Source organism: Bubalus kerabau, chromosome 2 (assembly GCF_029407905.1).
Source record: "Bubalus kerabau isolate K-KA32 ecotype Philippines breed swamp buffalo chromosome 2, PCC_UOA_SB_1v2, whole genome shotgun sequence".
Classification (NCBI taxonomy): Eukaryota; Metazoa; Chordata; class Mammalia; order Artiodactyla; family Bovidae; genus Bubalus; species Bubalus kerabau.
This window is the reverse complement of record NC_073625.1, coordinates 38,706,367-38,729,596: the sequence shown is the minus strand read 5'-3', so window position 1 is coordinate 38,729,596 and position 23,230 is coordinate 38,706,367. Positions and strand designations below refer to the sequence as shown.

General features: G+C 45.0%; 1 protein-coding gene and 1 long non-coding RNA gene across 2 annotated transcripts; one reads left to right on the top strand and one right to left on the bottom strand.

The window, feature by feature from the left end:
- Nucleotides 1-317: 317 nt before the first annotated feature.
- On the top strand, nt 318-2,142 carry LOC129644669 (enteric beta-defensin-like). Its single transcript, XM_055570182.1, has 2 exons — nt 318-375; nt 1,909-2,142. The coding sequence occupies exons 1-2, from the start codon at nt 318-320 to the stop codon at nt 2,043-2,045; spliced, it is 195 nt and encodes a 64-aa protein (XP_055426157.1). The 3' UTR covers nt 2,046-2,142.
- An 8,285-nt stretch (nt 2,143-10,427) lies between these two features.
- LOC129644668 (uncharacterized) lies at nt 10,428-14,658 on the bottom strand. The gene is made up of 3 exons (XR_008710922.1): nt 14,571-14,658; nt 12,074-12,105; nt 10,428-11,623 (listed from the first exon to the last, which is right to left on the bottom strand). It is a non-coding gene; the product is annotated as an uncharacterized LOC129644668 (long non-coding RNA).
- Nucleotides 14,659-23,230: the final 8,572 nt, after the last annotated feature.

Genomic DNA, 23,230 nt, shown 5'->3' with positions numbered 1-23,230 from the left:
CCAGGGGAAACAGGCAAGTCTGTGCCCCTTGCCACACCCCTGCCCATCAGCTGAACTGACTGCCAGGGAGAAGCTTCTGGTCAAAAGGGCAGCAGGAAAGCTTTTCCTGGCCTTTCCACAGCCTCATTAGCATACGAGTGCCCCTGCTTTATGCTATAAAGGACACTCCCATGACACACAGGGAAGAGGCTCAGTTAATGAGTTCCTAATAACCAAATCCACAGCCAGAGCGGAATTCCTCCCTGAACCTGGGACCTTTATAAGGTGGCAAGTGCAGTGTCTTCTCCAGCGTCAGCCATAGAGCTCGGGGCACCAGCATGAGGCTCCATCACCTGCTCCTCGGGCTCCTCTTTCTGGTCCTGTCTGCTGGGTCAGGTGAGCTTGTGGGAGCCCCGGGGGGAGCCACGGGCTCTCTCTCGTGTTTCTACCTCCTTCTGTCCTGCTACCCCCATCCACATGTGGTCAGACTAAACCCACCATATTTGATGCTTCTGAGAAGCCAGCGCTGAGTCCTCAGTAGTGAGAGGGGGCTGAGGACCGCCCTGCAAAAATCCTGGTTGTTTCTAAGCCACTTTAGAGAGTCAAAGCTTCTGATCCCGTCTCCTCATTGGTTTCATGAGGAGGAAACAGAAGATTCCTCTGTTAAGTGACTCTCCTTTTTTTCTTTTTCATAAAAGCAAGAAATTTGATTTTGTCCCATGACAGAAGCTCAGAATGTTGCTTTATAAATCTTCCTATTTGAAGGGAGGTGGCTCTGGGCGACCAGAGAAGTCCAGAGGAGAGTCAGGCCGAGCCTGGGCTTCGGGAGCTGCCCTTGGGACACTCCGTGCTGAGTCTCCTCAGCAGAAAGTTCCTCCAGGACACGTCGCTGATGATGCGACCCTCGCTCCACAGCTGGGAGGCAGCACATCCAAAGCAGTGTGCAGGATCGGCTGTCTGATTTTCGTCTTACCCTTGATATTTCCGGAAATAGGATGAAAATATATAGGAAGGAAGGAGGGATGGAGGGAGGGATGGAGGGAGGGAGGGAGAGGTTGCGGAAGTTGAGACCTGAGACAACTGATTAGATGTCAAAATCAAATTGAAAAGGCCTTGTCTGATCAGTGTTGTTTATGCCTGTAACCCAACTCTTAGCACAGTGGCAGGGAGAGAGGACAGGAGTGTAAGGAAGACGGCCTCTCAGTGCCCGGGCCTCGGTTCAATCCCTGGACGGGAACTAGAGAGGGACCAGCAGTGCCTTGTGGTCAAGAGGAAAAAGGCCTGTGAGGAAGAAGGGAAGGCCCCTGGTCAGGCGTGTGAGAGGACGGGAAGGCCTCTGGTCGGGAGGAAACCACAAAGGGAGGAGGAGAGGGGCTGACTGGCACCAGCGCTGAGAGTGTTCTGGGTCAGTAGAGACCAGGATACAAAACTTTTTTTTCTGAACCATTGTCACTGTCAGCTGTAAGTTACTTTGAGAGTAAGTTCTCGTTAAACGGTTCTTACACTTTCAGTTGCATTTTTTCCTCCTATCTCAGCTCTGCTACTTGACTGACTCCGTGAGTTGGAAAACTAAACGATGAAAATAGAACGCAAGGGCCGCTTCTGACTCCTGGCGGGAAGGTGGATGTAGCACAGCTTCCCGGTCTTTGCCCTCGTGGTGGAGCTGACCCTGCACACAACCGGGGTCCTCACACCCCAGTCCCTCAGCCTCTGGTTCTGGAAACATGAGGGTCCACCAGAGCCTGGGCAGGGTCAGTGTCTGTCTGGAAGCTGGTCCACGGGGTCCTGGACTCACATCTTGTTGTCACGAGGCCGTGTCCGCATCTCAGCACAGAAAGCCCCAGGGCCTCGCTCAGAGGGGACACAGCTGGCCTTCTCGAGATGCCGCTTTCCTGCTGACACATTTTTCCCTCTTCGTTGTCTTTTTAGGATTTACTCAAGGAATAAGTAATCCTCTAAGCTGCCATAGGAATAGAGGCGTCTGTTTGCCTATCAGGTGCCCTGGAAGCATTAGACAGATTGGCACCTGTTTCAGGCCCCGAGTAAAATGCTGCAGGAGGTGGTAAAAGAAGGCGAAGATGCGGCCGGGACTGATGCGGAGATAGAAACTGCGCCCTTTGACAGAGCGTCTAAAATTTAAACCAGAATAAATTTTGTTCAAAGTTAAAGAATCTTGCCCACTGGTCACTGAGGTTGTTGTGTGGTGTGTGATCCCAGGCGAATTCCGAAGTCCCTGAGGATGCTCTCTGAGCTCCCCACGCGAACCTTTGGGGAATCGTGATGGGATGCTCTGTGCTCCCAGGGGTGTGACCCCTGTTCCTTGGGGGCCTGACCTTCCCCAGCCCCTCTGTCTGCTGTCCTTCCTGCTTCCCAGCCCAGGGCACCCTGTCCTGCCCTGAATCTCCCCTCAAACGTGCACCCCAGGGGTCCAGAATCACCAGCACACCAGTCCCATAGGAAACCCCCCAGCCCTGCTCCAGGAGGAAACCCCCCTCCTCTGTCCCCCTGCAGCCCTCACTTCCATTTGGTTTGTGCTTCTTACTCCTGCCTTGTGCGCACGTGGATACACTTCTGATTCCCTTTTGGGCTATAAGATCTCTATAGGCATGGACTTGTCCTATTCCTGTAAGTGCTGGGCATTGAGACGAGACATTGCTTCATAAATTGTCATCAACTGAATGACAGAGTTGACATGGACAAAGCATGTCTCTCTGTGTGTACATGGTATGATACAACTAGATGCTATGGAAAAACAAGTCCTGTGGAAAGCACAATTCAATGAAGACAACACAGCACAGAACACAGAGACCTCAGGGGGTAGGGCGAGCATGCTGAGCTCAGCCTGCTTGCAGTTTCTTCAGAGGGTTTGATAGTTAAACCAAGAGCCTTGCTGGTACATGCTGTACGTGTGAGCAGCTCTCTGTTCTTGTACTAACTCTTCCCTCAGTGCAAGCTGAGGTCACCAAGGGGATGGTGTTAGGAGACAGGGCCTTTGGGAGGTGATTTGGTCATGAGGGTGGGACCCTCCTGGGTGGAATGAGGGCCTTTATGAAAGAGACCCCAGAGAGATGGCTCACCCCCTTGTGCCCTCTGAGGACACAGGGAGAAGACCGCCATCCACCAGCCACATGCTCTGTCTTGATCGTGGAGCTCCCAGCCTCCAAAACTGAGAAGTGAGGGTCTGTTGTCAGAGAAGGCAATGGCACCCCACTCCAGTACTCTTGCCTGGAAAATCCATGGACAGAGGAGCCTGGTAGGCTGCAGTCCATGGGGTCGCTAAGAGTCGGGAACGACTGAGCGACTTCACTTTCACTTTTCACTTTCATGCATTGGAGAAGGAAATGACAACCCACTCCAGGGTTCTTGCCTGGAGAATCCCAGGGACGGGGGAGCCTGGTGGGCTGCTGTCTTTGGGTCGCACAGAGTCGGACACGACTGAAGCGACTTAGCAGTAGCAGCAGCAAGGTTCTGTTGTTAGTAAGCCACCTATTACAATACCACATGTAAAATAGATAGCCAGCAGGAATTTGCTGTGTGACTCAGGGAACTCAAACAGGGGCTCTGAGACCAGCTAGAAGGGTGGGATGGGGAAGGAAATGGGACGAAGTTTCAGGAGGGAGGGGGCATGGGTAAACCCATGGATGATTCTTGTTGATGTATGACAAAAAACCACAAAATTCTGTAAAGCAATCATCCTTCAGTTGAAAAACAAAGTGCAAAAAAAGAGCCACCTGGCCTATGGTGTTTCTGTTTCAGTAGCCTGAAAGGGCAGACACAGGACAAGTGAGAATTACAGCACAGGTGAATTAAGGTACCTCATCATTCGGCCTTAAGATAGGGAAGTGACGTGGAGTATCTGGCTGTGCCCAATGTCGTCTCATTACAAGGAGCCTTAGACGTGGAGGAGGGACGCAGACCCGTGTCAGAGATGCACGCTGAGAGGCTAAACCAGCCCCGGCTCACATTGACGTGCAGAAGGGGCCATAAGCCAAGGAGGGCAGGCAGCTTCTAAGCGTGAGAAGGAAGGAAGCCTCCAGAAGGAACGGCATCCTGCTGACACCGTGATTTGAAGCCAATGAGACGCATTTGGGACTTTGGATCCTCAGAACCACAATAACAAGTATGTGTTCCTTTAAGCCACGTAGCTTGTGGCAATTTGCTACAGCGGCAATGGGAAATCAATACAGCAGTAGCTTAAAACCATGCCTTGAGCCTAAAATTAGCAGCTCAAAAGAGACAAACCTGTGTGTGTTTAATGGAGAAAAAAATGATAACAGCTGTCAACATTTTACTCAACTTTATATTTCTTTTTTCACAGAAATGCTCATGGTGCATCTGCCAACTGTTCTTCATCTCAAAGGTTGTATTTGGGACTCAGTCTTACACCTCATATATCTTGTATCCCTTTTATCCCTTATTTTTAGTTTGTTTTATTATCATGGAATGCTTATCTGCCATTAAGTGTGGTTTGGTGGTACTGTTTATATGAAATTTTGATCATATTCTTTGTTGGGATTTCAGTTTTTAATTTCTACTTAATTTTAAGTTGCATTCTTGTATCTGTTGATGTTTTACTGCCATAACATTTCTGGGTGTCATGTTGCACTCCTGCATGGGAGGAATGCTCATGTCATTTCAGCACCGAGAAGACGATGGCTTTCCCATGTGAGTCATGAACCAAATGGGCTCATGCACTGGTCCAAGGTCAGCCTTTCCACCTGGGTCCTGGGTGTCATTTCTCATGCTTACTCAGGGGTGAGACCCACACCGTCTCTACCTCTTGTCCCTGTCTACTGCAGCTACAAAAAACTAAAAGCAGGGACTTCCCTGGTGGTCCAGTGGTTAAAACTCCAGCTGCCAAAGCAAGGGGCATGAGTTCATCCCTGATCAGGGAACTAAGATCTCATATGCTACAGTCATATCGAACTCTTTGCGACCCCAAGGACTGCAGCATGCCAGGCCTCCCTGTCCATCAATAACTCTCAGAGGTTACTCAAACTCATGTCCATCAAGTCAGTGATGCCATCCACCCATCTCATCCTCTGTCATCCCCTTCTCCTCCCACCTTCAATCTTTCCCAGCATCAGGGTCTTTTCAAATGAGTTACTTCTTCCCAGAAGGTGGCCGAAGTATTGGAGTTTCAGCTTCAGCATCAGTCCTTCCAATGAATATTCAGGACTGATTTCCTTTAGGATGGACTGATTGGATCTCCTTGCAGTCTAAGGGACTCTCAAGAGACTTCTCCAACATCACAGTTCAATAGCATCAATCCTTCAGTGCTCAGCTTTCTTTATAGTCCAACTCTCACATCCATACATGACTACAGGAAAAACCATAGCTTTGACTAGATGGACCTTTGTTGGCAAAGTAATGTCTCTGCTTTTTAATAAACTGTCTAGGTTGGTCATAGCTTTTCTTACAAGGAGCAAGCGTCTTTTAATTTCATGGCTGCAATCACCATCTGCTGTGATTTTGGAACCTAAAAAATAAAGTCATCTATTGCTTCCACTGTTTCCTCATCTATTTGCCATGAAATGATGGTACCAGATGCCATGATCTTAGTTTTTGGAATGTCAAGTTTAAGTCAGCTTTTTCCACTCTCTGCTTTCACCTTCATCAAGAGGCTCTTTAGTTCCTCTTCACTTTCTGCCATAAGGGTGGTATCATCTGCAATCTGAGCTTACTGATATTTCTCCCAGCAATCCTTATCCAGCTTGTGTTTCATCCAGTCTGGTGTTTCGCATGATGAACTCTGCACAGAAGTTAAATAAGCAGGGGGACAATATACAGCCTTGACTTACTACTTTCCCAGTTGCAACCAATCTGTATTTCCATGTCTGGTTCTAACTGTTGCTTCTTGAGCTGCATACAGGTTTTGCAGGAGGCAGGTCAGGTGGTCCATCTCCTTCAGAATTTTCCACAGTTTATTGTGATCCACACAGTCAAAGGCTTGAGCATAGCTGATGAAGCAGAAGTAGATGTTTTCTGGAAATGTCTTGCTTTTCCTATGGTCCAACAGATGCTAGCAATTTGATCTCTGGTTCCTCTGACTTTTCTAAATCTAGCTTGTACATATGGAAACTCTCAGTCATGTACTGTTGAAGCCTAGTGTGGAGGATTTTGAGTGCTACTTGGCTAGCAATCAGCAGTCTGCATTGATAACTAAGTTTCTTCTTTTCAGAAGACTAACCTATTAGGCAAACTACATCTGTACCTGTTGCCCTCTAACTCCGCAGGAGCCACACTCTGCATCTATGATTCCTTAACTTATTCTAGCCGCGTCCTGATACTTAACTTTATGGCATCATAAACCTCCCCTTGTAGTTTGGTACCTCTCTTTGCTCTATTTTAACCTCATGTTGATGCTTAACTTTATGGTGCACTCTCTTTGGAAGCCACCCCGTAGGGATTTGCTTTCCCCCTTTTGTATTACAGGAAGAAAGTCACCAGGAGATCCTCAAAGCACAATGGACCCAAGCACAGGGACCAACTGCCAGACCCAAATACCTAGCTACCTGACACTGGCCTAGTGACTGTTTCCAAACAGTGCAAAAAGAGAGAATTCAGGACCCCTACACTTTTTATCCCATATCTCCAACCCCTGACTGTGAGCCCCAACTGTTTGATCCCCTGGATTCCCGATGGAGGGCAGACAGGCTCCTTGAGGCAGGAACCAATTGTGTTCTCCCTTCTGTAGGCTTAAGGGTTAAGGCCATCTTTCTGTTTGCCCCAAACTCTGTCTCTGCAAATTTTATTTGGCTCCAGTGGGCAGAGAAAACCAAGATTTCAATGGCAGCAATGCCACTGAGTCTGGCTGGTTCCCCACCTCTCCGCCAGGATGACTCCTGCCAACGGGGATCAGGAGGCATCCTGTGTGACCTCACTCTCCCCTTCCTCCACCCTATGTTGACCTGGCCTCTAATCGTGGAGCCATGGACAGGGGCTCCCAGCTGTCTCTGCCACAGTCCACCTGAGAAGGGCAGAACTGCAGAACTGCAAGGTAGGTTTCCAGAACAGAGAGAAACATCTGTGGTTGAAGAAAGCATGGGAATAGATGTGTAACATTTAGGGAGTCAGTGTAAAGGATCACTTTCAGTATAAAAGTACAAGAGAGAAATGTGGCCAATTGCCTGTAGGCTATACTTTCTTTTCCATTATTATAAAAGTACTGTTGCTGGGACCAAGGAAGTAAAACCCTCAGAGCTATTCTGTAGAATTAAGTAAGACTTGTTTAAACAGCTTGCTACAAACACTCTATTTTTAGGTTGATGTCACTAAACTAAAATAGATCTCCACTTAGTGAAAGATTCAAATGCTGATCAAAAGATTAAAAGTGAAAATATTTTGTTGCTAAGTTGCCTCAGGACAGAGAGAAAAAGTCAGAACATATAGTTCACGTAAGATGGAAGAGAGATGGGTGAGTGAAGGCTAGAGACCATGACGTATTATGAACTGCTTTGACCTGTTGGTTGGGAGTGGTTGAGTGGGTGCTTATGCTTGGGAACACTTTGGGATAAAGCAACTTAATGGGCTCTCTCCAGACCCTCAAAACCCTAAGGATTATGCCCAAGCCTTCCTTTCTTTTCTCCTTCCCTCCCTCATTCCCTCCATTCATATCCATTTATTCGTTTACCTATATGTTGACACTTCCATACTAGTACCTATTCATAGAACCAAATGTTTGACTATCTGCTCTATGCCAGGCACTGTTCTAGGTGCTGAGACTGTGAGATAATAAAACAGGACTTGTTACTTTGTAGACTTACATATAAAGAAAAAGAGAGGTATGAACATGTAAGGCAAAACCAAGTGGAGAGAAGGAAGACATAGAGAAAAATATCAATGATTTACCTGGTATGCATGTGTGCTAAGTCACTTCAGTTGCCTCCAAATCTTTGTGACCCCATGGACTGTAGCCCACCAGGCTCCTCTGTCCATGGGATTCTCCAGGCAAGGATACTGGAGTGGGTTGTTATTCCCATCTCCAGGGGTTCTTCCCGACCCAGGGATCAAAACTGCATCTCCTGCATTGGCAGGTGGGCTCTTTGTCACTAGGGCTACCTGGGAAGCCCCTTATCTAGTATCCTTTGCTGCTTTACACTCAAGAATACATTGATGAATTACCTGTATTAAGAAATACTCTAGCCCATAAAGCCTCACCTGATTGTGGTCAATGCAAGAGCTTGCTTAGGTAGGATAAATTCTTTCTGTAAATGGTAGCAAAAAAAAAAAAAAATGTTGAGAGTGAAAAAAGATCATTTTAATTTCCAAAATTCCTTCTCATTTTCGATTGTGAAAGGTGTTTGTGTGTTGTGTTGTTGTTGTTCAGTGAATCAGTGTCCAACTCTTTGCGACCCATGGGCTGAGGGTGTTTATTCTGAAAGGAGAAATGGACAGATGCAGAGACATGAAATAAAGGTGAAAAAAGAAATGAATAATTTTCTAACAGAATTCAATGTTTAATGATTTTTCCCCCAAAAATGCACCAAACCTCAGAGGCATAAGCAGAAGTGAGAATCATAGTGGAAATGCTGACTTCCTACACCTGCTTCCTTTACGACGGGCAAACACTTGGACCATGTGTCCATAGATGAAACATCCTCAAATTAGGCCCAGGCCAAGCTGAACATGTCTGGTAGCATAAAAGCACTTTCTTTCCAGCTGAAGTTTTCAAACTCTCTGCCAGATCGCCTGCCCCGATTCAGGTGTGCCACCAGACACTGGTTCTACTTGGAATTCCGAAAACTCCTTTCCCATCATGAAGCTACTGTAACTTCCCTTCCTCTTACTTGTGTGTTTTATCCAGACAACATTGGGTAAGTGGCAGATGCAACAGGTCGGGTGATGTGGTGGATGACCTTGGAGCCTAGAGTAGGGAAGGTCAAGTTGATTCATCATCCAGGGATGTGATAAAGGGAATAATAACAAATCTGAGAGAAGCATAGCATATACGACATGGTTCATTTTACAAATAACAAAGAGAAGCTTAAAGACATGAAAAATAGCCTCCCACGATTGCCCTTAACTAGCTGGTGGTAAACCCATAAATTGTAATGGTGATAGAAAACATTTACAGGGGACTTTATGGCTTGCAAACTATTTCCATGTGACTAACAGTAACACTAAGAACAGTAAATCATGTTGACCACTTCCAATCCCAAAGAAGGGTAATGCCAAAGAATGCTCAAACCAACACACCATTGCACTCATCTCACACGTCAGTAAAGCAGTGCTCAAAATTCTCCAAGCCAGGCTTCAGCAGTACATGAACCGTGAACTTCCAGATGTTCAAGCTGGTTTTAGAAAAGGCAGAGGAACCAGAGTTCCAATTGCCAACATCCGCTGGATCATCGCAAAAGCAAGAGAGTTCCAGAAAAACATCTATGTCTGCTTTCTTGACTATGCCAAAGCCTTTGACTGTGTGGATCACAAGAAACTGTGGGAAATTCTGAAAGAGATGGGAATACCAGGCCACGTGACCGGCCTCTTGAGAAACCTGTATGCAGGTCAGGAAGCAACAGTTAGAACCGGACATGGAAAAACGGAATGGTTCCAAATAGGAAAAAGAGTACAGTACATCAAGGCTGTCTAATGTCACCCTGCTTGTTTAACTTATATGCAGAGTAGATGATGAGACATGCTGGGCTGGAAGAAGCATAAGCTGGAATCAAGATTGCCGGGAGAAATATCAATAACCTCAGATATGCAGATTACACCATCCTTAGGGCAGAAAGTGAAGAGGAACTAAAAAGCCTCTTGATGAAAGTGAAAGAGGAGCATGAATAAGTTGGCTTTAACCTCAACATTCTGAAAACTAAGATCATGGTATCTGGTCCCATCACTTCATGGCAAAGAGATGGGGAAGCAGTGGAAACAGTGCCAGACTTTGTATTTTGGGGCTCGAAAATCACTGCAGATGGTGGCTGCAACCATGAAATTAAAAGACGCTTACTCCGTGGAAGGAAAGGTATGACCAACGTAGATGGTATGTTGAAAAGCAGAGATATCACTTTGCCGACAAAGGTCCGTCTAGTCAAGGCTATGGTTTTTCCAGTGGTCATGTATGCATGTGAGAGTTGGACTGTGAAGAAAGCTGAGTGCCAAAGAATTGATGCTTTTGAACTGTGGTGTTGGAGAAGACTCCTGAGGGTCCCTTGGACTGCAAGGAGATCCAACCAGTCCATCCTAAAGGAGACAATTCCTGGGTGTTCATTGGAAGGACTGATGCTGAAGTTGAAGGTCCAATACTTTGGCCAGCACATGCGAAAAGCTGACTCATTGGAAAAGACTTTGATGCTGGGAGGGATGTGGGGCAATGGCGGTGCCAGCCAGCAAAGTTGATCAGGTCCCGAGAAGGTGCACGGCAGGGCTGAGAAAAGAAACTAAAGCAAGAGAAATCTGCAACAAAGATGGGGTCGAGAGGTTCAGACACGTCTCCACAAAGGGATGCAGTCTGACACCAACTTTATTCAGCATCTCATATTTATACAGAAGAGCGTGAGAAAGACAAGACAGTTAACATTTTCTTTGTTTGACCTACACATCTTACAAACAGTCACAAGAAATCTTGAGAGCATGGGAATGACACCCTGTTATTATTTCTTACACCAGATAACATTTCTCTGTGTGTGAGAAGTTTGCACAGAACTCCAGGTGCCTGCGGTAAATAAGCGCCTAATCTCTGGGGTGGCGGGACAGAGAGCTATGTTTGCAAGCAAACCCTGAATGACTGAGGCAGTTCCCAGAGCTGTGTCCTTCGGACAAAGGACCCCGTTCTCACAGGCAGCTCCCTGCATCTCCCCCTTTCTTTTTATATAGGCGCACGCTTATGTTCCTTTAACCGCAGAGCATTTCCATAGATGGAAGCCTTTATCACCCGTAGATCATCAATCAGTTTTTTAATTAAACAAGGTGCAAGAAATAAAACAGTTAAAAGTATTAAGAATAGTCCTCCTATGGCCACTCCCAAGTACCAAATACTATTGACAGTAGGTACATGTCGAAAAAGTCCTTTAACAAAAGACTCAGCTCTTTTTGCAACATGCAAATCAGGTCTAGGTGCATTTTCAATGTTCATTATTTCCTGATGTAGATGCAGCAAATCTAAGGAAATATTTTCATTATGCCAAATACCTTCTAAATGAGCTTTCACCTTATCCCAAGCAGTTATACTACCATTATATTTTTTGGGGGTAACACAGATCCATCGAAAATCGGCATGACATTGTACCTGTAATCTCAGCTTTATACTTTGAACCTCTTCACCTAAAAATTTTACAACATCATAAAGGGCATTCAATCGATCTTCTAGCTTTTTGTCAATATTTTCTTGAGTCCCCAGGGTAATGGATACATTTTGTGCCAGATTATTAACAAAAGTTGCAGTTTGCACTGAGTGTGCCAGGGTTTCAGGCCGAGTCTGGAGACCAGTCCCACAATGACTCATTTGTTCCAAATATATTATAAACCGTAGCAGTTCCATCTCGACACAGTCTCCATGGTGCAGCAGTGACTCTTCCCCTTGTTCCAAAGTCGCAGAAAGGGGTATCTAAAGGACCAGTTCCATTACGACGTTGAGGAGTTCCAGATTCTTTCATTACTCCAGGAATATATAGGCTCCAACCATTGTCATAATCAGCATATCCTGACTCCCCAACAAAAAGACATCCTGTTGAATTAAAATATCTAGACAGACAAATAGGTAAACGATCAAACACTCCATGATAAGAGAAATTAACTTGATTAGGAATAATATGTTTATCTGAAAAACCACCCAAAGCTACAGTATCATTAGTGTATACGGGAATGGACCGACCCTCCCAGCCCACTGGTTGGAGAAGGGGAGGATCAGGAAAATAAGCCCAGTAAGCATTTGAATATTCTTCAGAATGTGCAGTATTAATCTGATTTAAGATAATTAATAAGGTTATCAGGAAGCTTAAAGGCGATATCAGATCACCCTGCACAGCAACACGATTCTGTGCCTCTCGCATCAATGCCTGAAGTTGTTGCCAAGATGGTAATTCATCATGCTCTTGAATCGTCCATCTCCTCATCTGGTTTACTAGAGATCGTCTCTGCCGTGCATACCAACCTTTCCGGCAGCCAGCGCGGCGCTTCGGCATCCTGTGGGAAAACACAAACATGCCCTCGTCCCCAGATTAGTACAGCATCTGGTCCATACCATTTTCCCACAAGTGGGTCTTTCCAAAAGACTTTAGGTCTTATTGTTTGCGCATCAAAGTTCCAAAATCGCTGTGCCACTGAACGGTCACATACATCCAATTGTAAAAAATTTAGAACAAATAAAGCATGGTTTAGAGAGTTGGAGGGGGTATTGGGATACAATTCCCCCTTCTTTAGTTTTTGCAATTGATGTTTGAGAGTTTGATGTGCCCGTTCAATAATTCCTTGAGGATTATAAGGGATACCCATTTTATGTGAGATAGACAATTGTGTACAAACGAGTTGAAAATTTTTTCCAGTGTATCCTGGACCATTGTCTGTTTTTATGGTTTTAGGGGTTCCCATAACAGCAAAACATTTAATGCAATGAGCTATACAATGTTTGCTAGCTTCTCCGGATTGTAGAGAGGCATGTAAAAAGCCCGAGAAGGTGTCAATAGTAACAGGAACAGATTTTTGTTTACCAAATTCAGGAATATGGGTAACATCCATTTGCCATATATCATTTAGCAACAATCCTCGGGGATTAACTCCATAATGGGGGATGCTAAAAAATTGAGGACATGTTTGACATTGCTTAACAATCTGTCTGGCAGCTTCTCAAGTAATGCCAAATTGAAGTCTTAAGCTACTGCTGTTTTGATGGTGTACGCTGTGAGAAGTTTTTGCCATTTGTTCCAATGAAGGAAATATCATACGTGTAGCTTCGTCAGCCAAAGCATTGCCTCGTGCTAAAGGTCCAGGAAGCCCAGAGTGAGCACGAATGTGACCAAAATAGCATTTGTTAACTCTGGAACAAATTAAATGTTGTATATCATGAAAAAGAGTTTGGATAGTAGAATTCAGGGTACCAATAAATGGAACAGTCTCAATAGTGTTTAAGGCTCTTATGATATATTGACTGTCAGAATATAAATTAAAAGGAGCAGAAATTTGTAATAAAGCCTGAAAAACGGCAAATAGTTCTACTTCTTGAGCAGACTTATAATTAGTACGCCAGGCGGCCGTATTGTCCTGTATAATCAAACTAGCTATTCCATTAGAAGAGCCATCAGTAAATACAGTTAGCGCGTCAGCAAGGGGCTGAGAAACAATGATTTTGGGGAAGAGAAATTGGTGATAGTGAGCAAATTGCAAAATTTTATCCCTTATCTCGCTTTTGTTGTTGATACAGTACTTCTTTGACTGTCTTTCCTTGTAATGTCGCGGCCAAAGTTATGTCTTGAACATATGAAGCTCTGATATCGGCACAAATCCGTACATAATTGGATAAGCCTCCCTTTTTCCTGTAAGGTCTCAAGGCAGCTTGACAAGCCCAATTGGCATTCTCATAAGCAAACTGTTTAGCCAACACCATCCCCGCCTGCTCATCCCCTATCACTTTACCAATTGCCTCAAGCAGGCGGGCAACAAAATCCTGATATGGTTCATCTGGCTTAAGTTGCTTAAAGGGCAGTGGTTCATAGTACCTCTGCTGTTGAGCATTTTCAAATACTGGATAGATTCCTGAAAACCCGGGAATATGTTCTCCTTCTTCATTAGCTCGCTTAATCGCTTGTTGAAGAGGAGATAATAATATCTCACTTCTAATTTTTATGTTTTCACCGGGCAAAGAAGCAGGGATAGATATAAACTCTCGTGGTTCTACAAAAGGCGGAGGTGGATCGAGTCCAGCAAGAACCGAGGGAGGACATGCTGGAGGCACAGGCTGGCTGGAGTGGGAGTCTCCCTGTGCATCCTTCTTTACTGCTATAACAGTCTTCTGAATTAAATTCTCCAGCTGTCCATCAGAAAGCCCTGAATGCTTTAATTCCCCTTTTCCCGTGGGGGCCTGCATGCTAACCATCATCTCCTAAGGCACATTCTCTCTATGGTACTGAGCTGCTTGTTCATTTAACTCTTCCTGTTCATCAGAGCCTAACACATCATCACTCCCTCCAGCCTAACAAGCTGTTCCCTCAGGCACAGCATAAAGCGGCTCAGGCGGAGGGGTGGAAGGCTCTGCAACTTCGGGTCCTGTGGAATCCCTGAGAGCCGTTCAATTTTATGTCCCTCATGTTCAGGATCCAGACAGTCTCTTATGAGAGTCCATAAAGAAAAAGCATCCACAGGAACACGATTGGGACCATGTAAGGAGTAATATGTCTGCAATTGATTCCCTACCTTCTTCCAAGTTTCCAGACTAACTGTTCCTTCCTCTGGAAACCAGGGACAAACCTCCTCTATAAAAAGTAAAAACTTCTCTAGCTCTAACTTATTTACATGAATTCCCCTACCTTTTAACATAGTTTTCAACATATGTACAAATAACTGGCGGCTATTGCCTTGTCCCATGATTTATTACTCTCGACAGTAACACTCCCTGCCCTTTTACTTTAATTAATTAGGAATTCCTTGTCACTTACCTCAATCTTGGCGGGCAGCAGCCGTCGTTGCGCTCCGATTCCCGAGTCCCTGTTTCGGGCGCCACCTGCCGGTGCCAGCCGGCAAAGTCGATCAGGTCCCGAGAACATACACAGCAGGGCTGAGAAAAGAAACTAAAGCAAGAGAAATCTGCAACAAAGATGGGGTCGAGAGGTTCAGACACGTCTTCACGAAGGGACGCAGTCTGACACCAACTTTATTCAGCATCTCATATTTATACAGAAGAGCGTGAGAAAGACAAGACAGTTAACATTTTCTTTGTTTGACCTACACATCTTACAAACAGTCACAAGAAATCTTGAGAGCATGGGAATGGCACCCTGTTATTATTTCTTACACCAGATAACATTTCTCTGTGCGTGAGAAGTTTGCACAGAACTCCAGGTGTCTGCAGTAAATAAGCGCCTAATCTCTGGGGTGGCAGAACAGAGAGCTATGTTTGCAAGCAAAATCTCAAGGACGGAGGCAGTTCCCAGAGCTGTGTCCTTCAGACAAAGGACCCAGTTCTCATGGGCATCTCCCAGCAGGGCAGGACGAGAAGGGGACGACAGAGGATGAGAGGGCTGGATGGCATCACGGACTCGATGGGCATGAGTTTGAGTGAACTCTGGGAGTTGGTGATGGACAAGGAGGGCTGGCCTGCTGCGATTCATGGGGTCACAAAGAGTCAGACACGACTGAGAGCCTGAACTGAACTGAACTTCCTCTTTGAAACAATGAAACTTTTAATGTCGTATCCCAAATATATTCCTCAGAGCAATATTTAATCGGGTAGGCCATTTTACAAGATGGGATTAAGAAATCAAGTAATTTGTTCAAAGGAGTGCAGATTGAATGTAGGGAGCACTTGAACTCAAGCCCAAGTGGCTTTGACTCCAAAGACCTTGTTTTATTAAATATTCAACAATCCCAGAAAACTAATGTACTTACTGAATTACATGAAATCAACAAATCCTTTAGCTCAAGTGTGGTCTGTGCATCCGTCGGGACATACTTATCCTACAAGGTTATGTGTTGCTCACCTGCAATGCAAGCTAAACTGGGTGTCCTGCGTTTTCCCTGCAGCCCTCCTCAGGTGACAGCATGCTCCAGGCGGTGCTGTGGTGACAGCGCCTCCAGATTAGCATCTTCCAGGAGCCAAAGTTAATTCTTGTTCAAATGACGCCAGCCCGGGAAGGCCCAGGTGCTCTGATCAGACCGCCCACCCCCGAGGAGCAGCCAGCACCGTGGGTGCTGCTGGTCCTGTGTCCTAGCAAAGCGCTCTTAGGACTCTCGACCTTGGGATTAAGGCCCCAGCCCTGAAGGGAAAGGTCAGTTCCACTCAGAAGTCATTAGCCAAGCAGGTCCAGTTGTTTAGTCACTCGGTTGTGATCCACTCTTTGCGACCCCATGTACTGTCGCCCACCAGGCTCCTCTGTCCATGGGATTCTCCAGGCAAACATACCAGAGTGGGTTGCCATTCCCTTCTCCAGGGGATCTTGCCGACCCAGGGATCAAAACCACATCTCCTGCATTGGCAGGTGGGCTCTTTGTCAGTAGGGCCACCTGGGAAGGCCTTTATCTGGTATGCTTTGGTGATTTTCATTCAAGAATACACTGATGAATTACCTGTATTAAGAAATACTCTAGCCCATAAAAGTTCACCTGATTGTGGTCTATGCAAGAGCTTGCTTAGGATGGTTCAATCCTCTCTGAAAATGGTAGCAAAAAGAAAGAAAGAAAGAAAAAGAAATGTTGAGAGTGAAACAAGATCATTTTAATTTCCAAAATTCCTTTGCAATGGTCAAAGGTGTATGTGTGTTGGGTTGTTGTTGTTCAGTCAATCAGTCGTGTCCAACTCTTTGTGACCCATGGATTGAGGGTGTTTATTCTGAAAGGGGAAATGGACAGATGCAGAGACATGAAATAAAGGTGAAAAAAAAGTGCATAATTTTCCAACAGAATTCAATATTCAATGATTTGTCTCCAACAAATGCACCAAGCCTCAGAGCCATAAGCAGAAGTGAGAATCAATGTGGAAATCCTGACATCCTGCAAACCACTTCCTTTATGACAGGCAAACACTTGGACCATGTGTCCATAGATGAAACATCCTCAAATTAGGCCCAGGCCAAGCTGAACATGTCTGGTAGCATAAAAGCACTTTCTTTCCAGCTGAAATTTTCAAACTCTCTGCCAGATCGCCTGCCCCGATTCAGGTGTGCCACCAGACACTGGTTCTACTTGGAATTCCGAAAACTCCTTTCCCATCATGAAGCTACTGTACCTTCCCTTCCTCTTACTTGTGTGTCTTATCCAGACAACATCAGGTTAAGTGGCAGAGGCAACTGGTCGGATGATATGGTGGATGAGCTTGGAGCCTAGAGTAGGGAAGGTCAAGTTGGTTCATCATCCAGGGATGTGCTGAAGGGAATAATATCAAATCTGAGAGAAGCATAGTATATGCGACATGCTCCATTCTACAACTAATGAAAGAGAAGCTTAAAGATGTGAAAAATAGCCTCCCACCATTGCCCTTAACTAGCTGGTGGTAAACCCATAAATTGTAACGGTGATAGAAAACATTTACAGGGGCCTTTACGGCTTGCAAAAAATTTCCATGTGACTAACAGCAACACTAAGAATAGTAAATCATGTTGACCACTTCCAATCCCAAAGAAGGGTAATGCCAAAGAATGCTCAAACCAACACACCATTGCACTCATCTCACACGCCAGTAAAGCAGTGCTCAAAATTCTCCAAGCCAGGCTTCAGCAGTACATGAACCGTGAACTTCCAGATGTTCAAGCTGCTTTTAGCAAAGGCAGAGGAACCAGAGTTCCAATTGCCAACATCCGCTGGATCATCGCAAAAGCAAGAGAGTTCCAGAAAAACATCTATGTCTGCTTTCTTGACTATGCCAAAGCCTTTGACTGTGTGGATCACAAGAAACTGTGGGAAATTCTGAAAGAGATGGGAGTACCAGGCCACGTGACCGGCCTCTTGAGAAACCTGTATGCAGGTCAGGAAGCAACAGTTAGAACCGGACATGGAAAAACGGAATGGTTCCAAATAGGAAAAAGAGTACAGTACATCAAGGCTGTCTAATGTCACCCTGCTTGTTTAACTTATATGCAGAGTAGATGATGAGACATGCTGGGCTGGAAGAAGCATAAGCTGGAATCAAGATTGCCGGGAGAAATATCAATAACCTCAGATATGCAGATTACACCATCCTTAGGGCAGAAAGTGAAAAGGAACTAAAAAGCCTCTTGATGAAAGTGAAAGAGGAGTGTGAATAAGTTGGCTTTAACCTCAACATTCCGAAAACTAAGATCATGGTATCTGGTCCCATCACTTCATGGCAAAGAGATGGGGAAGCAGTGGAAACAGTGCCAGACTTTGTATTTTGGAGCTCGAAAATCACTGCAGGTGGTGGCTGCAACCATGAAATTAAAAGACGCTTACTCCGTGGAAGGAAAGGCATGACCAACGTAGATGGTACGTTAAAAAGCAGAGATATCACTTTGCCGACAAAGGTCCGTCTAGTCAAGGCTATGGTTTTTCCAGTGGTCATGTATGCATGTGAGAGTTGGACTGTGAAGAAAGCTGAGTGCCAAAGAATTGATGCTTTTGAACTGTGGTGTTGGAGAAGACTCCTGAGGGTCCCTTGGACTGCAAGGAGATCCAACCAGTCCATCCTAAAGGAGACAAGTCCTGGGTGTTCATTGGAAGGACTGATGCTGAAGTTGAAGGTCCAATACTTTGGCCAGCACGTGCTAAGAGCTGACTCATTGGGAAAGACTTTGATGCTGGGAGGGATGGGGGAGGGGGCAGGATGAGAACGGGATGACAGAGGATGAGAGGGCTGGATGGCATCACAGACTCGATGGGCATGAGTTTAAGTGAACTCTGGGAGTTGGTGATGGACAAGGAGGGCTGGCCTGCTGCGATTCATGGGGTCATAAAGAGTCAGACACGACTGAGAGCCTGAACTGAACTGAACTTCTTCTTTGACTGAAACAATGAAACTTTTAATGTCGTATCCCAAATATATTCCTCAGAGCAATATTTATCGGGTAGGCCATTTTACAAGATGGGATTAAGAAATCAAGTAATTTGTTCAAAGGAGTGCAGATTGAATGTAGGGAGCACTTGAACTCAAGCCCAAGTGGCTTTGACTCCAAAGACCTTGTCTTATTAAATATTCAACAATCCCAGAAAATTAATGTACTTTCTGAATTACATGAAATCAACAAATACTTAGGCTCAAGTGTGATCTGTGCATCACTCCGGACATACTTATCCTACAAGGTTATGTGTTGCTCAGCTGCAACCCAGGCTAAACTCCGTTTCCTGCATTTTCCCTGCAGTCCTCCTCAGATCACAGCATGCTCCAGGCTGTGCTGTTGTGAGATCGCCTCCAGTTCTTAGCATCTTCAAAGAGCCAAAGTTAATTCTCGCTCAAATGATGCCAAACCAGGAAGGCCTGGTTGCTCTGATCAGACCCTCCACCTGCGAGGAGCAGCCACCACCGTGGGTGCTGCTGGTCCTTTGTCCAAGTAGAGTGCTCTCAGGACTCTTGTGCTGGAGATTAAGGCCCCCAGCCCTGAAGGGAAATGTCAGTTCCGCTCAGAATTCATTAACCAAGCAGGTCCAGTTGTTTAGTGACTCGGTTGTAGTCCACTCTTTGTGACCCCATGGACTGTCGCCCACCTGGCTCCTCTGTCCATGGGATTCTCCAGGCAAGGATACTGGAGTGGATTTCCATTCCCTCTCCAGGGGATCTTCCCGACCCAGGTATCAAAACTGCATCTGCTGCATTGGCATGTTGTCTCTTTGTCTTAGGGCCACCTGGGAAGCCTCTTATCTGGTATTCTTTGGTGCTTTTCACTCAAGAATACATTGAAGAATTACCTGTATTAAGAAATACTCTAGTTTATAAAGCCTCACTTGGTTGTGGTCTATGCAAGAGCTTGCTTAGGATGGATCAATTCTCTCTGTAAATGGAAAAAAAAAAATATATATATATATATATATAGAGAGAGAGAGAGAGAGAGAGTGAAAAAAGACCATTTTAATTTTTCTGAAATTCCTTTTCATTTTTTGATTGTAAAAGGTATGTGTGTTGGATTGTTGTTGTTCAGTCAATCACTCGTGTCCAACTCTTTGCAACCCATGGATTGAGGGTGTTTATTCTGAAAGGAGAAATGCACAGATGGAGAGAAATGAAATAAAGGTGAAAAAAAGAAATGAATAATTTTCTAACAGAATTCAATATTTAATGATTTTTCTCCAAAAAATTTTCCAAACTTCAGAGCCATAAGCAGAACTGAGAATCAATGTGGAAACCCTGACTTCCTGCAAACCTCTTTCTTTATGACAGGCAAACACTTGGACCATGTGTCCATAGATGAAACATCCTCAAATTAGGCCCAGGCCCAGCTGAACATCTCTGGTAGGATAAAAGCCCTTTATTTCCAGCTGAAGTTTTCAAACTCTCGCCCAGATCTCCTGCCCTGATTCAGCTGTGTCACCAGACACTGGTTCTACTTGGAATTCCAAAAACTCCTTTCCCGTCATGAAGCTACTGTACCTTCTCCTCCTCTTACTTGTGTGTCTTAACCAGACAACATCGGGTAAGTGGCAGAGGCAACTGGTCGGATGATATGGTGGATGACCTTGGAGCCTGGAATAGGGAAGGTCAACTTGATTCATCATCCAGTGATGTGGTAAAAGGAATAACATCAAATCTGAGAGAAGCATAGCATATGCGATATGCTCCATTTTACAAATAATGACAGAGAAGCTTAAAGAAGCTACAAATACCTCCCATGATTGCTTTTTACTAGATGATGGTAAACCCATCAACCGTATTGATGATAGAAAACATTTACAGGGGACTTTATGGCTTAAAAATCATTTCCATGTGATTAACAGTAACACTAATAATAATAGTAAATCGTGTTGACCACTTCAAATCCCAAAGAAAGTCAATGCCAAAGAATGCTCAAACGAACACACAACTGCACTCATATAACACCCAGTAAAGTAATGCTCAAAATTCTCCAAGTCAGGCTTCAGCAGTACATGAACCATGAACTTCAGATGTTCAAGCTCTTTTTAACAAAGGCAGAGGAACCAGAGATCAAATTGCCAACGTACACTGGATTATCACAAAAGCAAGAGTGCTCCAGAAACACATCTATTTCTGCTTTATTGACTATGCCAAAGCCTTTGACTGTGTGGATCACATAAACTGTGGAAAATTCTGAAAGTGATGAGAATACCAGACCAGGTGACCGGCTTCTTGAGAAACCTGTATGCAGGTCAGGAAGTAAGAGTTAGAGCTGGACATGGAACAACAGCATTGTTCAAAATAGGAAAAACAGTACGTCAAGGCTGTCTATTGTCACCCTGCTTATTTAACTTATATGCAGAGTACATCATGAGAAATGCTGGGCTGGACAAGATTGCCAGGAGAAATATCAATAACCTCAGATATGCAGATGAAACCTTTCTTATGGCAGAAATTGAAGAGGAACTAAAAAGCCTCTTGATGAAAGTGAAAGAGGAGAGTGAAAGTGTTGGCTTAAACCACAACATTCAGAAAACTAGGATCATGGTATCTGGTCTCATCACTTCATGGCAAATAGATGGGGATACAGTGGAAACAGTGCCAGACTTTATTTTCTTGGGCTCCAAAATCACTGCAGATGGTGGCTGCAGCCTTGAAATTACAAGACGGTTACTCCTTAGCAGGAAAGGTATGACCAATCTAGACAGCATATTGAAAAGCAGAGATATTACTTTGCCAACAAAGGTCCATCTCGTCAAGGTTATGGGTTTTCCATTGGTCATGTATGGATGTGCGAGTTGGACTGTGAAGAAAGCTGAGTGCTGAAGAATTGATGTTTTTGAACTGTGGTGTTGGAGAAGACTCTTGAGACTCCCTTGGACTGCATGGAGATCCAACCAGTCCATCCTAAAGGACATCAGTCCTGGGTGTTCATTGGAAGGACTGATGCTGAAGCTGAAGCTCCAGTGCTTTGGCCACGTCATGGGAAAAGCTGACTCATTGGAAAAGACATTGATGCTGGGAAGGATTGGGGGAAGGAGGAGAAGCTGACGACAGAGGATGAGATGGTTGGATGGCATCACCGCCTGGATGGACATGAGTTTGAGTGAACTCTGGGAGTTGGTGATGGACAAGGAGGGCTGGCGTGCTGCGATTCATGGGGTCACAAAGAGTCACACACAACTGAGCACCTGAAATGAACTGAACTGAAATGAACTGAACTTCCTCCTTAGCTAAAACAATGAAACTTTTAATGTCTTATCCCAAATATATTCCTCATAGCAAAATTTACAGGGTAGGCCATTTTACAAGTTGGGATTAAGAAATGAAGTAATTTGTTCAAAGGAGTGCAGATTGAATGTAGGGAGCACTTGAACTCAAGCCCAAGTGGGTTTGACCCCAAAGACCTTGTTTTATTAAATATTCAACAATCCCAGAAAACTAATGTACTTACTGAATTACATGAAATCAACAAATACTTTAGCTCAAGTGTGATCTGTGTGTCACTGGGGACATACTTACCCTACAAGGTTATGTGTTGCTCACCTGCAATCCAAGCTAAACTGGGTGTCCTGCATTTTCCCTGCAGCCCGCCTCAGGTGACAGCATGCTCCAGGCGGTGCTGTGGTGACAGCGCCTCCAGACCTTAGCATCTTCCAGGAGCCAAAGGTAATTCTTGTTCAAATGATGCCAGCCCGGGAAGGCCCGGGTGCTCTGATCAGGACGCCCACCCCCGAGGAGCAGCCAGCACCGTGGGTGCTGCTGGCCCTGTGTCCGAGCAAAGTGCTCTCAGGACGCTCATGCTGGTGATCAGTGGCCCCAGCCCTGAAGGGAAATGTCACTTCCGCTCAGAATTCATTAACCAAGCAGGTCCAGTTGTTTAGTCACTCACTTGTGGTCCACTCTTTGCGACCCCATGGATTGTCGCCCACCAGGCTCCTCTGTCCTTGGGATTTCCTGGCAAGGATACTGGAGTGGGTTGCCGTTCCCTTCTCCAGGGGCTCTTCGCGACCCAGGGATCAAAACTGCATCTCCTGCATTGGCAGGTGGGCTCTTTGTCACTAGAGCCATCTGGGAAGCCCCTTGTCTGGTATCCTTTGGTGCTTTGCACTCAAGAATACATTCATGAATTTCCTGTATTAAGAAATACTCTAGCCCATGAAGCCTCACCTAATTGTGGTCTGTGCAATAGCTTGCTTAGGTTGGATCAATTCTCTCGGGAAATGGTAGCAAAACAAACAAAAAAAAATTTGAGAGTGAAAAAAGACCATTTTAGTTTCCAAAATTCCTTCTCATTTTTCGATTGTAAAAGGTGTATGTGTGTTGGGTTGTTGTTGTTCAGTCAATTAGCCGTGTCCAACTCTTTGCAACCCATGGATTGAGGGTGTTTATTCTGAAAGGAGAAATGGACAGATGCAGAGACATAAAATAAAGGTGAAAAAACTCAATGAATAATTTTCTAACAGAATTCAATGTTCAATGATTTTTCTCCAAAAAATGCTCCAAACCTCAGAGCCATAAGCAGAAGTGAGAATCAATGTGGAAACCCTGACTTCTTGCAAACCTCTTCCTTTGCAACACGCA